At 46.8% G+C, this 17,742-nt stretch overlaps 1 protein-coding gene across 5 annotated transcripts in view; it reads left to right on the forward strand.

Moving 5' to 3' along the window:
* KANSL3 (KAT8 regulatory NSL complex subunit 3) overlaps positions 1-17,742 on the forward strand; it is a 470,654-nt gene that overhangs the window by 161,836 nt on the left and 291,076 nt on the right. For all 5 annotated transcript variants that reach the window (XM_069214408.1, XM_069214411.1, XM_069214407.1 and 2 more), the window contains exon 14: positions 12,430-12,586. In XM_069214408.1, coding sequence (XP_069070509.1) covers positions 12,430-12,586 — 157 coding nt within the window. The remainder of the gene's footprint in view (positions 1-12,429; positions 12,587-17,742) is intronic.

Consider the following 17,742-nt stretch of genomic DNA (forward strand, 5'->3'; position numbering starts at 1 on the left):
TGGATTACTTGGTCCCCTCTCTTCACAGGTCTTCTATCTTCAGGAATCCACCACTGGTTTTCTTGCAGTCTTCTCTGGGTGTCTTCTTTTTCTTCTTTTCTTCCTTTTGGGTGGTTTGGGTAAAATCCAGTGTTTTACTCCTGCATTCCTGGTTGCTGGGGGTACTGTGTCACTTATCTGTCTGGTTTTCTAGTATTCCCAGTTCCCTTCTACACATTTCACTTACCCAGGTGGGGGTACCTTGTTAGTATTCCATTTTTTTAGTTTTATGGTTTGTGCTCCTCCTAGGGTCACTATTGGTTATGACTATTTGCCCTGTTTTCTAACCTTTTCTATGCCTCTTTCTGATTACTAGTGTATATATTTAGGGTATTACTTACCTCCTAAGGGTGGGTGTAAGGAAATGCCTCCTTGGCATGGTTGCCCCCTGACTTTTTTGCCTTTGCTGATGCTATGTTTACAATTGAAAGTGTGCTGAGGCCTGCTAACTAGGCCCCAGCACCAGTGTTCTTTCCCTAAACCTGTACTTTTGTATCCACAATTGGCAGACCCTGGCATCCAGATAAGTCCCTTGTAACTGGTACTTCTAGTACCAAGGGCCCTGATGCCAAGGAAGGTCTCTAAGGGCTGCAGCATGTCTTATGCCACCCTGGAGACCTCTCACTCAGCACAGACACACTGCTTGCCAGCTTGTGTGTGCTAGTGAGGACAAAACGAGTAAGTCGACATGGCACTCCCCTTAGGGTGCCATGCCAGTCTCTCACTGCCTATGCAGTATAGGTAAGACACCCCTCTAGCAGGCCTTACAGCCCTAAGGCAGGGTGCACTATACCATAGGTGAGGGTACCAGTGCATGAGCATGGTACCCCTACAGTGTCTAAACAAAACCTTAGACATTGTAAGTGCAGGGTAGCCATAAGAGTATATGGTCTGGGAGTTTGTCAAACACGAACTCCACAGCACCATAAGGGCTACACTGAAAACTGGAAAGTTTGGTATCAAACTTCTCAGCACAATAAATGCACACTGATGCCAGTGTACATTTTATTGCAAAATACACCCCAGAGGGCACCTTAGAGGTGCCCCCTGAAACTTAACCGACTATCTGTGTAGGCTGACTAGTTCCAGCAGCCTGCCACACTAGAGACATGTTGCTGGCCCCATGGGGAGAGTGCCTTTGTCACTCTGAGGCCAGTAACAAAGCCTGCACTGGGTGGAGATGCTAACACCTCCCCCAGGCAGGAGCTGTAACACCTGGCGGTGAGCCTCAAAGGCTCACCCCTTTGTCACAGCACCGCAGGACACTCCAGCTAGTGGAGTTGCCCGCCCCCTCCGGCCCGGCCCCCACTTTTGGCGGCAAGGCCGGAGAAAATAATGAGAATAACAAGGAGGAGTCACTGGCCAGTCAGGACAGCCCCTAAGGTGTCCTGAGCTGAGGTGACTCTAACTTTTAGAAATCCTCCATCTTGCAGATGGAGGATTCCCCCAATAGGGTTAGGATTGTGACCCCCTCCCCTTGGGAGGAGGCACAAAGAGGGTGTACCCACCCTCAGGGCTAGTAGCCATTGGCTACTAACCCCCCAGACCTAAACACGCCATTAAATTTAGTATTTAAGGGCTACCCTGAACCCTAGAAAATTAGATTCCTGCAACTACAAGAAGAAGGACTGCCTAGCTGAAAACCCCTGCAGAGGAAGACCAGAAGACGACAACTGCCTTGGCTCCAGAAACTCACCGGCCTGTCTCCTGCCTTCCAAAGATCCTGCTCCAGCGACGCCTTCCAGAGGGACCAGCGACCTCGACATCCTCTGAGGACTGCCCCTGCTTCGAAAAGACAAGAAACTCCAGAGGACAGCGGACCTGCTCCAAGAAAGGCTGCAACTTTGTTTCCAGCAGCCTTGAAAGAACCCTGCAAGCTCCCCGCAAGAAGCGTGAGACTTGCAACACTGCACCCGGCGACCCCGACTCGGCTGGTGGAGACCCAACACCTCAGGAGGGACCCCAGGACTACTCTGATACTGTGAGTACCAAAACCTGTCCCCCCTGAGCCCCCACAGCGCCGCCTGCAGAGGGAATCCCGAGGCTTCCCCTGACCGCGACTCTTTGAATCCTAAGTCCCAACGCCTGGGAGAGACCCTGCACCCGCAGCCCCCAGGACCTGAAGGACCGGACTTTCACTGGAGAAGTGACCCCCAGGAGTCTCTCTCCCTTGCCCAAGTGGAGGTTTCCCCGAGGAACCCCCCCCCTTGCCTGCCTGCAGCGCTGAAGAGATCCCGAGATCTCTCATAGACTAACATTGCGAACCCGACGCTTGTTTCTACACTGCACCCGGCCGCCCCCGCGCCGCTGAGGGTGAAATTTCTGTGTGGGCTTGTGTCCCCCCCGGTGCCCTACAAAACCCCCCTGGTCTGCCCTCCGAAGACGCGGGTACTTACCTGCAAGCAGACCGGAACCGGGGCACCCCCTTCTCTCCATTCTAGCCTATGTGTTTTGGGCACCACTTTGAACTCTGCACCTGACCGGCCCTGAGCTGCTGGTGTGGTGACTTTGGGGTTGCTCTGGACCTCCAACGGTGGGCTACCTTGGACCAAGAACTGAACCCTGTAAGTGTCTTACTTACCTGGTAAAACTAACAAAAACTTACCTCCCCCAGGAACTGTGAAAATTGCACTAAGTGTCCACTTTTAAAACAGCTATTTGTCAATAACTTGTAAAGTATACATGCAATTTTTATGATTTAAAGTTCCTAAAGTACTTACCTGCAATACCTTTCAAATGAGATATTACATGTAGAATTGGAACCTGTGGTTCTTAAAATAAACTAAGAAAAGATATTTTTCTATAACAAACCTATTGGCTGGATTTGTCTCTGAGTGTGTGTACCTCATTTATTGTCTATGTGTATGTACAACAAATGCTTAACACTACTCCTTGGATAAGCCTACTGCTCGACCACACTACCACAAAATAGAGCATTAGTATTATCTATTTTTTACCACTATTTTACCTCTAAGGGGAACCCTTGGACTCTGTGCATGCTATTCCTTACTTTGAAATAGCACATACAGAGCCAACTTCCTACAGTGGGTTACCTGCCTAGTATTTTGTGGTGATTTGTTCCAAAAATAAAGTACCTTTATTTTTGTAACACTGTGTGGTTCTTTCATGTGTGTAAGTGCTGTGTGATTGTAGTGGTATTGCACGAACTTTGCATGTCTCCTAGATAAGCCTTGGCTGCCAATCAACAGGTACCTCTAGAGAGCCTGCCTTCTAGACACTTCCTACACTTCACTAAGATGGGATACCTGGTATAAGGTGTAAGTACCATAGGTACCCACCACACACCAGGCCAGCTTCCTTCATTGGTGGTGCAACGGTGGGATTAGAAATTGCCTTACCGCTCTGTCACTTGGTACTTTTCACAGGAAGGACCACTTACTAGCTAGGGACATGCACATACACCTACATTCAGGACATAGTCTCTAGGGTTTGGGTAAGAGAGGGGTCTAGGCATAGCCCTTACTCCAAACATCTGTAAGAGAGACTAGAAGTTAGGGGGGTTAGGCACACCCTACACCACTCTAACATGTCTTCAGTACCTAGCACATCTCAGAACATAGGTTCTCAGTATGAGGACCTTACCTTTCAGGAACTGAGGGAAGTGTGCAAGAGTAGGAAACTGAAGACAGGGAGGAACACTAATAAGAGTCTGCTCTTGGGACTTCTCCAGGACGACCAGGATCAACCTGGTAGCCAGGATGAGAGGGAAGAGGAGCTAGAATCTAACCCCCCAGTGTTAAAAAGAGGATCTGGACACTGAGGAGGGTCCCTCAGAGGATCACTGGGTCTCTAGTAAGCCCCCTAGTGTAGCTGGGAGCACTGAAACCTCTGGTAGACCTTCCTGACTGTCTTCTTGTCTGTTGCCCCCAATACAACAGGCTGTAACTGCCTAGAAAGTGTGAACTGCTACCTAGAACAAGGAACAAAGGTAACTGTGACCTCCTCCAAGAGGATGACTACAGGTTGTTGGACATAGATAACCCAGCTTCAAAAAGACTACCAACTTAGTATAGGAAATTGTGATCACACCTTAGCCTGTCTGCTCCTTTGTGTAGGTCGACAGGCTGACATCCCCTCAGTAGGGGGAAACATGCTGTAGAACCAGTTTTCTAGTAGGAGTGGCTCATTATCCTAGATACCCTAGGAGTGTGCCCGGAGCTCCCGGAGATTCACAGGAGAAGAAGACCTGAGCCTTCTTGGATTTAGGCAGAGAAGAGTACTCTGGAATTGTTTTTGATCAAACTCCCAGGAAGTGATGTAAATTAGGAAGAGTTGCTCTATTGGAGCTGTTGCCCTTATTGACTAGTGAGTCCTTCCCTCCCACAAACACAAAGAACACATAAAAATGGCACTGTGGCAAACTGTCCCTTAATAACTACAGGACTGGAAAGAAGACCGAAGGAGTGCCCTGTTTGCTCCCTGTACTCAGCAAAGGCAAGCATAATCGAGGGCTGGACTACACCTGCTAAACCCAAGGGACCGACATAGAGGACTGTGTCTGCTGTGTTCACTTGTGCAAAAAAAGATCCACTTGTGCCAGGACAGAAGAAGTGATTGTGTGGGCTTGGTAGCTATTCCCCTTGCTAAGCAACAGGGCTATGAAAAAGTAAAGAAGCCTGCACCCTTGAGAGCACCACTCCCCAGGAACAACAGTCTACTGCTGGACGCTGAAGTGCAGCCTGGGAGACAGAGTCTTGACCATCATGAGGTGCCACCAAGGTTGTTGGACCCATGACCAACGTCTGAGTGAACTCTGGGTCCCATACAGGAAAGATTTACTTAGCTACAAGTAACTACTGAGACTGTTGCAACCAGGAGACCAGTTGACCAGTGGCAACTGGACATGCATTAGACTCAACTGGTATATAGTGGGAGTTGGAGTTCTGAAGTCAGAGACAACCCCTGACGTCTGTGGACCAAAAGGTGGGCCCAGAAAGATTTACCTCACCTCTTCAGCATCAGGACTTTTTTTTTTTTTGCTTGACTGTGGTTGAAGGATAAAAATACAATGAGGACCTTGGGACTGCTGGATCCCACAGGTAAGTCTCCCATGGCATAAGAGGTCATTGTGGTCCTTGCGACTGGTTCCCAACCCGTTTTGGCCCCAAGAGAATTTTAGTGGTTGTTGTAGCCCGGAGGCTCAGAAAGGCTGACCCGCTTGCAACAATTTAGTGCATCCTAAAGATTAAACTACAATGATTTATTTGAACTTTTAAAAAAATCTCTCTCGTTTTCCCTTTATAAATTATTGTTTTGGTATCTATTTAAATATACTATATATAAAAATACTATATTTTTATAAGTTGGTGCCCGATTTTTATTTTCATATTTATTATTTATTGACTCAGTACTACTAAATGCTTTACACGTGTTCCTTGATTTAAGCTTAACTGCTCAGTGTGACAGCTACCCAGAACTAAGATAAAGGTTGTCCTTGGCTTGTATTAGGTGTGAAAGAATGGTGAAGATTTCTCCCAGAGGAGAGACATTGTCCTGGGAGAGAAGATGTTTTCTTCTTCCCCTGGCAGGAAGACTTGTTGGGTTGAGCCTCAAAACTTAATTAACTTCAAGGGGCCTACTCTATCACAAACAGATCTAAGATGACACTTGGTAAGCCCCAGCTCTTGGTCCCCTACTTAGGCTAACACCAAAGCTAGTGGGAGGACAGCTTCCTCGGTTTTGAGTGACAATTTGAGGGTTGGGGCACTGTTGGATTCTTTCCAGTAGAACAAATGGGAACTGCTGAAAAAGTTGGTAGGGTTGCCCCTCAGAACATTTATGTCATTGATTAGGGTTTACCTAGGAGTCTCCTCCACCCACATACTGGTAAACCCTACAAAGCTGGACTCTTATCCAGCCTTTCGCAGAACACGTTCTGTCCCTGCAGACGAACAGAAGACTGGACCTCCTGTCTGTGACCTGTGAGGAGCTCTGCAAAGGACTAAATCTGCTTTTCCAGGTTGTAGGAAGCTGGTTCTTTATATGATATATCAAAATTAGACATATTGTGCAGGGAGTCCGGGGAGTTGCCTTACTAGTGGACTGGGGCTTGCTCTAGCAATCCCAAGGTGCTGTTAGGGAGTAATGTTGTCGAGCAGATTTAGGCTTATCAGAGAGGAGTGTTAGACATCTGCAAATACACACACAGTCAATAAATGAGACACATGAGTCAATAGGATCCACACCAATTTACAAAAATAACAAGTATCTTTACATATATTTAGACACCAGAATTAGTATGATAAGGTAAGTGCATTTTACAAGAAAAACATTTTCAGGTTTCAAAAGTCAACACAGGGCCTTTTTTAGAAGAGGTAAGGTTATCCATTGAAGGAAAAACAGGTACTGCATTCAGATATATTACAGCAACTTATGGGACCAATCTCCTGGACGTATGGTGCAAAGTTCAAGGCCACACCAACAGGTCACAGCAGTTGGTACTACGGCAGCCCGGTGCAGAGGTGCAGGACCGATTCGAGTGCTCAGTGTTAGTCAGTGGATATCGGTCTGGTTAAAACAAGCCTGCAGGTTTGGACAGGGAGTTCAGTCGAGGAAAACCAGCAGGTGGGTTGAAGTCTTGAAATGCTCAGGGACATGGGGACACCTTAGGTCCTCTTCTCCATGGGCCAGGGGCGACAAGTGCATAGTTGTCTTGAGGCTTTAGGTTTTCTCCACGGGGAGCACTCGCAGTTGAGGAGGCCTGCCGGCAAAGGCTGCAGGCGGTGGGGAGTCCACAGTGGTCAAGTCGTAGGTGTGTTCTGTCTTTAGAGGGCTGGGGGACCATGTTGGCACCCTTGGCCCAAATCAGCTTGGACTAGGCGGCACAGGTGCAGTGGTGCTTTCCGGTGTCTGGTTTCTGCGCTCTAGAGTCCTGAGGTCTCTTTGGGTGCCTGCAAGATGCAGGGAAGCATCTCTGCTGCTCCACAGAAGTTCCTGGTTCTTGGTTGAAGGCAGGCAGCCCTCTCAGGCTTTTGGGAGCACAGCCGTTTGCAGGACTAGTAAGCTTTGGTGCAAATTGATGGGAACAGCAGACAGGCTGGCAAGGCTGGGGCCAAGTCAGGTACTTTTCCCTCAATCTCTGCTTTTACGGCTCTCGAGTGTCCCCCTCCTCCGTAGGTCAGCAGGAATCTGATTTCCTTGTGCCAGGGGCTCTCCCTGAATACAGAAGTTAGGGCATTTCAGGGAGTGTACGATAGTAGCCAATGGGCTATTTACCCCTGGCATCACTACACCCCCATATGACAAATTCCTGTGGGAAGGGGGCATAACCCTGTCCCAGAGTTCCTAAATCACCCAACATCAAGGTGACAGATTTCTAAATGTTGTGTCTACATCAGGCAGCGAACCTTAGGGGTGGGACTGACCAGAGGGGTGGACACACCTCTCTGAATACTACATTTTCTACCTGTCTGGGTCCTGGGGCTGGGGGGTGGGCATCTCTCCTTTGAGTGAAGGTATACCTGCATACCAAGGGTGGTGAATGACTTTGAAGCTGCCCTGCCTCAGAATGCAGATTTGCAGGTCATCTTGTTGGGTTGGATGTGTAAATACTTCTCCCAGAGCAGGCTTTGTTTTTGGCCATCTAAGAGTAAAGGGCCTCACCCTTGGGGGGGTCAGAAACGGGCCTGGTGGTGGTATGCTGTTTAAAACTATTCAGTCCGCAAATGGGTAGATGGTACGGTTTCAGGGGGCACCTCTAAGGTGCCCTCTGGGTGCATTAATTGATAAATCCATCACTTTCATCAGTGGGGGGATTATTGATATGAGATGTTTGGTACCAAACATCTCTATTTTCAGTGAAATCATCATGTAGCTGGGGAACTCGTACTGACCAGTGTCCAGCACATATAATTAAAATGGCTCCTCTGTTGGCTCACTATGCCTGAGAATCAACAAAGACATAGTAGGGGCATATCTGCTTGTGCAGATATGCCCTCACATTTAATATAATGCACCCTGCCTTAAGGCTATAAGGCCTGCTGTAGGGGTGACTTCCATATATTACATGCAGTGTTATGGGACATTGCCCATAGGCTGTGCGCCATGTTGTGTTTTCACCTTAAGCTGCACCAAGACATGCAGCGTGCAATGCCAGTCTGTATGTGCTAGGTGAGGGAACCCTGAGGGCGGCACAATATGTGCTGCTGTCCTTGGGGGCCCTCTTTGGTGCCCATGCCCTAGGTACCAGGGGTACCATTTACTAAGGATTTACAGGGGGGCAAAGATATCACCAATCAGGTCACAATTGCACAGTTTTAGGGAAAGAGATTCAGCACTGGAGACCTGGCTAGCAGGAACTATAGGAGGCTGGCCTGGCTTATAGTGGGAACCTTGTGGTACTTACACCCTGTGCCAGGTCCAGTTATGCCTTGTTAGTAGAATAGAGGTGTTTCTAGCAGCTTAGGCTGATAGAAGGTAGCTATGGCAAAGCAGCTTAGGCTGAACTAGGAGACATGTAAAGCTCCTACTATACCACTGGTGTCATATGCACAATATCATAAGAAAACACAATACACAGAAGTACTAAAAATAAAGGTACTTTATTTTTATGACAATATGCCACAAGTATCTCAGTGAGTACCCTAAGTAAGAAGGTAAGTAATATACACAAGTTATATGTACACAAACCCAAAACAGGTAAGTAATAGTAAGAAAAGTAATGCAAACTGTGTAGAATTACAATAGGATGCAATAGGTGAACATAGGTCTAGGGGCAACACAAACCATATACTCCAAAAGTGAAATGCGAATCACGAATGAACCCCAGACCTATGGGAGCTTGTAGAGGGTTGCTGGGACTGTAAGAAAACAGTCAGGGTGTCCAAGATACCCCCCCCCCCCCAAGACCCTGAAAACTAGGAGTTAAGTTCCCCTACTACCCCAAAAGGACCCAATAGTCGTGATAGGAGGATTCTGCAAGAACCACAAACACCAGCAAAGCTCTGAAGACGGATTCCTGGACCTGAGGACCTGCAAGGCAAGGGGACCAACTCCAAGAGTCGAGATAGTGTCCAGGGGGGGCAGGAGCCCAGGAAACCCCGGATGAAGGTGTAAGAAGGCTGCCTCCGGGTGGAAGAAGCCGATGATTCTGCCACAACGAAAAGGGCTAGGAACTTCTCCTTTGGATGGAAGATGTCCCACGACGTGCTGGATGTTGCAGAAGTGATTCCACACAGAAATACCACAAACAAGCCTTGCTAGCTGAAAGGGTCGCAGTAGAGGTTTTGGGTGCTGCTGGGGACCAGGAAGGACCAGGATGTCGCCCCTTGGAGGAGGAGACAGAGGGGGCGCTCAGCAACTCAGAGAGCCCCACAGAAGCAGGCAGCACCCACAGAAGTACGGGAGCAGGCACTTAGAAGATTTGTGAACCGGAGTCGACTCAGAGTCACAAAGGAGGGTCCCACGACCTCGGAGTCCAACTCAGAGGGTTGAGCACTGCAGGACGGAGTGCTGGGGACCTAGGCTAGGCTGTGCACAAAGGAATCCTTGGAGAAGTGCACAGAAGCCAGAGCAGCTGCAAATCACGCAGTACACAGGTTTGCAGTCTAGCGTGGGGAGGCAAGGACTTACCTCAACCAAACTTGGACTAAAGGATCACTGGACTGTGGGGGTCACTTGGATATAGCTCCTGTGTTCCAGGGACCACGCTCGTCAGGATGAGAGGGGAGCCAGAGGACCGGTGATGCAGTCTTTTGGTGCCTGCGTTAGCAGGGGGGAGATTCCGTCGACCCACGGGAGATTTCTTCTTGGCTTCCAGTGCAGGGTGAAGGCAGACAGCCCTCAGAGCATGCACCACCAGGAAACAGTTGAGAAAGCCGGCAGGATGAGGCGCTACAATGTTGCTGGTAGATGTCTTGCTACTTTGTTGCAGTTTTACAGGCGTCCTGGAGCAGTCAGTGGTCGATCCTTGGTAGAAGTCGAAGAGGAAAGTGCAGAGGAACTCTGGTGAGCTCTTGCATTCGTTATCTGAAGAATACCCCAGAGGAGAGACCCTAAATAGCCAGAAAAAGAGATTTGGCTACCAAGAAAGGAGGATTGTCTACCAAGAGAGGTAAGAGCCTATCAGAGGGGGTCTCTGACGACACCTGCTGGCACTGGCAACTCAGAGCAGTCCAGTGTGCCCCCAACACCTCTGTTTCCAAGATGGCAGAGGTCTGGGACACACTGGAGGAGCTCTGGGCACCTCCCCTGGGAGGTACTTGTCAGGGGAGTGGTCACTCCCCTTTCCCTTGTCCAGTTTCGCGCCAGAGCAGGGCTGGGGGATCCCTGAACCAGTGTAGACTGATTTATGCAGAGATGGGCACCATCTGTGCCCATCAAAGCATTTCCAGAGGCTGGGGGAGGCTACTCCGCCCCAGTCCTTCACACCTATTTCCAAAGGGAGAGGGTGTAACACCATCTCTCAGAGGAAACCCTTTGTTCTGCCTTCCTGTGCCGGGGCTGCCCAGACCCCAGGAGGGCAGAATCCTGTCTGAGGGGTTGGCAGCAGCTGCAGTGGAAACCCCGGAAAGGCAGTTTGGCAGCACCCGGGTTCTGTACTAGAGACCCAGGGGGAATGATGGAATTGTCCCCCCAATACCAGAATGGTATTGGGGTGATAATTCCATGATCTTAGACATGTTACATGGCCATGTTCGGAGTTACCATGGTGACGCTCCACATAGGTAATGACCTATGTGCAGTGCACTCATGTCCCCGCACTCACCAAGTTCAGGGAATTTGCCCTTAACAATGTGGGGGCACCTTGGCTAGTGCCAGGTACACTAAGTAACTTGGCACCCAACCTTCACCAAGTGAGGGTTAGACATATAGGTGACTTATAAGTTACTTATGTGCAATGAAAAATGGCTGTGAAATAACATGGGTGTTATTTCACTCAGGCTGGAGTGGCAGGCCTGTGTAAGAATTGCCTGAGTTTCCTATGGGTGGCAAAAGAAATGCTGCAGCCCATAGGGATCTCCTTGAACCCCAATACCCTGAGTACCTAAGTACCATATACAAGGGAATTATATGGGTGTACCAGTGTGCCAATTAGAATTGGTAAATGTCACTATCCTGCAGTGACAAATTCTAGAAAGCAGAGAGAGCATAAACACTGAGGTTCTGGTTAGCAGAGCCTCATCGATACTGTTAGGCACCACACAGGGAACACATATAGGCCACAAACCTATGCGCACTGGAGTCCTGACTACAGGATCCCAGTGACACATATCAAACACACTGACAACATAGGGTTTTCACTGTGAGCACTGGGCCCTGGCTAGCAGGATCCCAGTGAGACAGTAAAAACACCCTGACATACACTCACAAACAGGCAAAATGTGGGAGTAACAAGGCTAGAAAGAGGCTACCTTCCTACAGGAACCCAGTGCCATTTCAGTCAAAATTGCATTGAATACCAGGCAAAATATAGGTGACCATGTCATAAAGGGGCACTTTCTTACACTGGTACATTGGGCAAATAAGTGAACTACAAGTGGTCGACCTCCTGTGTGGCTATAGGGACACATAAAGCTTGAAGAGGCCTTTTCCCTACAATTCCTTGCTGACCAGTAGCAACTGGAACTCGGACTATGCTTTGTTATTAGCCTTTGCTTGGCGTCCTGAGTCTCCAATTTCCATTAAGAGGTCCTATGGGAATTAGAGTATTCTTCTGTGATTACTTGGGCACCAGGAATAACGTTGGAAACTTAAACTTTTGCTCCACAGTCAAGGGGAACTTCTGCAGAACGTACCGGACACCTGCAGTTCCACAGCATCCAACTGACTTTCAGATTCATCCCCTTGAATGGCTCAAGCATCTCTGGGGAAAAAACGACCTAGCCACTCTTTGTTTTGAATTAGGACTTTGAGATTTTTTATTTATTGTTTTACTTTTTTACTTTCAGGCTTTCACCAGGACCAATCCACTTGTAGCGTTCGACCAGGGCTCCATCCTCACATCTCACCTGGGACCCGGTCTACTGCTTCCATAGACTATCATTTGCTCTTTCTGCTCTTTTGCACTATTTTCACTCAAAACTTCAAAAACACATATCCCCTTATTAGATGTTTGTTGTTTTGTTCTTTTTTCACTTATAAGTTTTTCCCTTTATTTTAAAATCAGTTGTGGAATTTTATGGTATTTTATGTCCTTTCCTATAGTGTATGCACTGCTTAAATACTTTACATAATGTCTTTAAGCTTTTCTGCTTTCTGTCAAGTGAGCAGTTATTGAGCACAGGTTTATTTTATTTGCTTTATGTGACATCTATCAGGTGGTGGCCTTATCCTTAGAGGTGGGCACCTACCCCCCACAAATTGTAATTCACTTTTCCACAAAAGTGAATAAAATTCAGAATTAAAATTTATCTGATTTCTCCTCTCCAGGATCTGTCCAGCGTCTCCAGCAGCCCAGCTTCTAGCCCGAAAACTAAAATGGCCACACTCTCTCCTGCCCAGAGGTCCAACCAGATTAGCACCAGCCACCTGCTAAAGAGCCACATGCACAGAGCTGGGATGATTCTGACCACCAAACAATCTCAAGGTAACGTTTCTAAAAATAGGAATTTAAACTACTCTCGTATGTTACCCAAGCTCCAAATTCTGTTTTTATATTGTGTCAAAGGCTGGGTTTGTGTGATGGTAAACCAAGAATTTGTAAAACTGGTGTTATTTACTGAGGCAGCAGTTTGTATGTTCCACAGCTTTGGAGCTGTTATGGAAACAGGGGTTCGCTGCCATGGCACAGTAGTCCATTAGATGAGAAAGGAATTGGTAAAATAGCATTGTAGTGCACCACAGGGCTTCTTGTGACTACCAAGACAAATCCTATTTTTGGAGAAGTGTAGCATTTCATAGGTCCAAAGGCTGTTGCACGTGAGCAATGCGTCACACTCTACTGTGGAAGCATTGTTTTTTTGATGAGGCATCTTGCTCTGCTGTGTCACTGCCCTGACACTGCATGTTTCTATGAAAGTTGTTTCTATAACCACAGCACTGTCATCTGCTATTGGAACAGTGTCACTGCCTCATCACCGTAGGAAGACATGTTGAAGACATGTTGAAATCGTACTTTTGATGGTAACCAGTTTACCATTATTTGTAAAGGTGTGGTCTATTACAGCGGTAAAAATCTCAGTCTCTTGACTAGAAGGACGAGATGTTGATTTGCGTAGAGGTAAAAAAAAAGTAAGGGTATGATACTGAGAGGGCTGCACTCAAGGGAGAGGGCTATGTATCTCAGCTCTTCATCGCTGTCTTGAATGTTCAATATTCCTGTTGCACATGACCAGATGAAGTGTATACTGTATAATGTCTCTGACTTTCTTTGTTTTGTATGGCTATATTCTTAAGACAAAAAGAGGTAGTATTTGTCTGCCAAAATATATCGCCCACAACTGTCACCACTGTGAGGCCTCTTTGGAGTCTTGGCATACTTATACAGTGTGAATAAAACCTACCTGGTCATGATCCCTTCTAGTGCATTCTTGTGTTCCTGTCGATTTGCATTTATCAATCCCTTTGAGTTAGAAGAGCTCCTGGGCAACACCGAGAAAAGTGGTTTAAACAAGGCATTTGTTGACACTTCTTACTGCACTAGCATTCTTGTTTCTATTTTTTCTCTAATCTCTCTTACCAGGTTTTGTATCCCCATCTGTCTTTTAATTTAGGGCATATATTGGGTGTGTAAACTGTGTAAGTGTTTTAAATGCAGATGATCTCTTTTATCACCCCTGTAAGAACATGAGTTCTTTCATTAAAGAATTTGCCTCTTGCTCAGTAGGTATACCACATTATCAAGGTTACTGTGTCTTTATGTATAGCAAATAGTTGTTAATTTGATGTTTAGCGTAAATTGCGGTGAACGCATCCTAAATAGAACCCTACTCTTGCGGCAATCTGTTGAACATCCTTCTTTAAATAAATTCACTCGCAAGAGGCACCTGATTCTGTCACAATAAATATGGTAATTATTGGCAGTTTTTGTGTTTATAAATCTTCTTATTTTGTTTTTGGGAAGCTGCATTCAGTACACAAATAAGAAGCGAACAACACTTAGGATATTGAGAGCCCAACTTAGGAAAACAATAAGAGAATATGCAACAGGCATATTTGTCTACAGAAGGAAGCTGGCTCTATATATAGTGGACCAAAACGAGCTTACACTGTGTAAGGAGTCCAAGCAAACCCCAGATGAATCACAGAGGCACAAATTGCACCCCAAATGTTCTCTCGTGTGGTAGAGTGGGCAAGCAGTTAGGTATATCAGAGGGTAGTGCTAAGCATGTGAGGCACAGACTTGTGCAATAAGTGAGACACACACTCAATAAAGAAATCAGGCACCAATTTATAAAAATATCACCTACTTTTATATAAACTTTGATACCAAGATCAGGTGAGTACTCTTCTAGGTGGGAATTTTCGGGGTTTTTAAAAGTTGACAGTGCAGTTTTTGGGTGCAGTAATGTTTTCATGTACTGCATCTGGACTCTTCACAGTGACTTACAGGACTGTTCTCCAGTACCTAAGGTCCAAGGCCACACCAAGAGGTCACTTCGGGAGGCCCTGGGGCATCCTTGTACAGAGGTGTGTTACAACATTGGATGACCCATTCATTTCAATGGGAAATGTTCTGTTGGGAAGTTACTGAAAGCTGGGAATGGAGTCAGTCCGGGGGACCCCAGTGGGGGCTCGACCCTTGAGGTCCTTGGGCATGTGGTGACACCATTGGTCTATTTCTCCTCAGGCTGTGGGGCTTGGACGCATTGAGTTCCTCGCGATTGCAGGGGGCTGCAGACGTGGACTGCGGGTCCAGTCCGACTAAACCAACAAATGGGCTCGGGTCTCACGAGGCTGGGAGACGTGAGGACACCCTTGGTCTCCTCCTCCTCAGTCCGGCGCGGATGAATGCAGAGGTCTTTATCTTCAGGGCAGTTGCAGTTGCAGGGGGGCCTGCAGAAACAGGCTGCAGACACAGTCTGGAAGTCCACAGTGGGCAAATCAAGGTGTGCTTCATCTCTGAAGGGCCTGGAGGGGACTCTTGACTACAAAGAAGAACAGTCTTTTGGGATTCTCAGTCAGAAAAGTGCTCAGGACACAGACTACACTGAAGATACCAACACATCATACATCATCCTGAGACAGACTCTCCAGGGTTTGGCCTTGACAAGAGTTTAGAGACTCACCTCATCACTGATCCCAAGAGAATTTGGCTTAGTTCCCAAGACAGTGCCAAAAACGCCTCTTCTGTTTGCTTCACCTGTGCACCCGTGCCAGCTCATCACCAAGAGCCCATTTCAGCTCCATAGAAACATTGAGCCAAGGGCACCAAACCTGGAAGCATAGCCACACCTTCTTGAACCTCAGGTGTGGACCCACCTCTCTCGATGCCAAAGTCAACAACAAAACAGATCTTGAGGCTAGCCTTGATGCTAATGACACAAAACAGACCATTGAGCTCCCTGAACAGCCTAATGTCAGGCAGTGGGTAAGCTATATATACCGACATCAGGAAGATTGTAGTTTAAACCCCTCAATGGGAAAAATATATCAAGCTTCTTAAAAAAGAAACCTCCAGTTCAAGAAGGTGATATAGGTGTTGTAGTAGCTTTTCATTCTAAAGAAACTGACATGAAGAAACTGTCCCTGCTTGCAGTTACCACCAAGCCACATTCCTCTACAACAGCTCCCCAGCAATCATCGACCACAGGAGTTACTGCACACACATACTGACTGATGTCCTGATAGCCAATACGAGCCACAGGACACCTATTTTGAGCTAGTCCCACCAGATGAAGGGAAGAGTCCTGGCAGGACTACACCATAGAGCTTGCCTTGAGCTCTACCTCATCAAAAACTCACCACCTTACAACTGAGAAAAAATACAAACCAGCATCCTCGCAACTGGATTGATACCAGTAGTCATGTATCACCAGCCTCCTTGGTAGTCATTGTGGCTAGGAAGAGAGCATTTGCTCAAGAGATATAGAATACATCATGTTAAAACAAGGAGAGACACAAAATAGACGCTGTTTGTTGGAATGGCAATGCTTTGGTCCACAGCTATCTTCATGAGCCTCCTTACAAGACATGTTTTGTATTGGACGAAGATGTAACAACTAGTTAAACATCTCCTAGAGGACTGCTACGAATAAGGTCAAGAACTATTTCAAGAGAGGAAAATCGTCTCAAATACAAATATTTGTTGTTTGATTGATGCTGCAGACACAGCTTTGAGGTAGATGAACACAAGTGTCACTCTTAGAAGGTATGTCTGGTTTTGTGTGTTTGTGTGTGTGTTTGTGTGTGTGTGTGTGTGTCTGTGTGTGTGTCTGTGTGTGCGCATCACACCACCATCCTATTAGGTGGTGAATATCGGTTCAGCCCATAGATAAGCAGCATAATGGAGAAAATCTTAAAGGTCCTGAGCACTGCAAAAGCCAGGGGAACACTCAAAATGCACACCAGCAAGCACAATTTTGGCACTAGCAGTAGGGTACAAAAGCTGAAGCACCTCCGCAAGGTTTGGCTTCTGACAGCACTATCCTTTTCATATGGACAAACTCAGAAGCCATACATGTGAGGATGCTTTAGAGGTGTAGGGGTGGAGGGGTGGAGGTGGCCCAGGAAGAGTGACTTGCATTATTCCCACTCTAACACCCCTACTCACGCAACACCTGTTGAAGAAGAATCAGATTATTACTTCCACAGGGGGAGGAAATTACCTCAGACAAGTACCTATCAGTTGTTCCTCAAGGATACTGCTTGAAGTTTCATATAATACCACCAAACATTCCATCTTGCCATCATGCAGACAGGAACATCATAGTCTGCCGTAAAAGGAGATCCAATCATCAGCAAAGGTGCTATCATACCGGTGCCCGTACGCTAGCAGGGTCAAGGGATATGCTCACCTCCTCATCCCAAAATGTTCCTCGTAGCCCCAATGATTGTGGAGTTAAAACCATGGGTTGTGTGTGTTTTTATTGAATTCTCCTGTCCCATGGTTAAACATGTCAGCCCAGATCTTGACCATGAATGGCCAGTTTTGAGATTAGGGCCCTGAAGCCTGGTTTCCTTCCGGTATGTTGTTGTGATTAGCTTATACATCTCAGTCACCTTACCTGTTTTGTAAAAGAGAGACCAGTTTAACGTTCATGCTGGTCTTCCTTTGGGAATAAGCCTCATAATCCTACCATTTGTTTTTTGTTAGCCTTGATTTCTGTACATTAAGACTGAAGATATATCTTTGAAGTTCGGTTCAGCCTCGAGTTGTGAGTTTTTGATTGTGTTGTGAGAAATTCAACTATACTGGCTTGAACTCAGTGTACTTTCCCACCTTTCGCACAGTGTTGCAAATAATCTGTGGCAGACCTTTTACATTCACTTTGTAGTTTTAAGTATGGCAACTGTATCCCAACAAACCACCCTAAACCCAGGTATTCACAGCAATTTAACCCTCCCCTCTCACGTTTGCCCTCTTTGTCCATCCTGCCTCTTTGTATATTTAGTTTGTCCTTTGTAACATTGTTTCAAACCACTACCAATTCTACAAATTAATAGAGTAAACATTGGCTTCTCCACTTCATTACCCGTCAACAGTCAAGTGCCAAAGGGAAGTAACTTGGTTAGAGTGCAACAGTGATTGTGGCCCGAAGACATCGGTAATAAATGACCATACACATAATGTGTGAATACTAA

The sequence above is a fragment of the Pleurodeles waltl genome, chromosome 11 (assembly GCF_031143425.1).
Source record: "Pleurodeles waltl isolate 20211129_DDA chromosome 11, aPleWal1.hap1.20221129, whole genome shotgun sequence".
Taxonomy (NCBI): Eukaryota; Metazoa; Chordata; class Amphibia; order Caudata; family Salamandridae; genus Pleurodeles; species Pleurodeles waltl.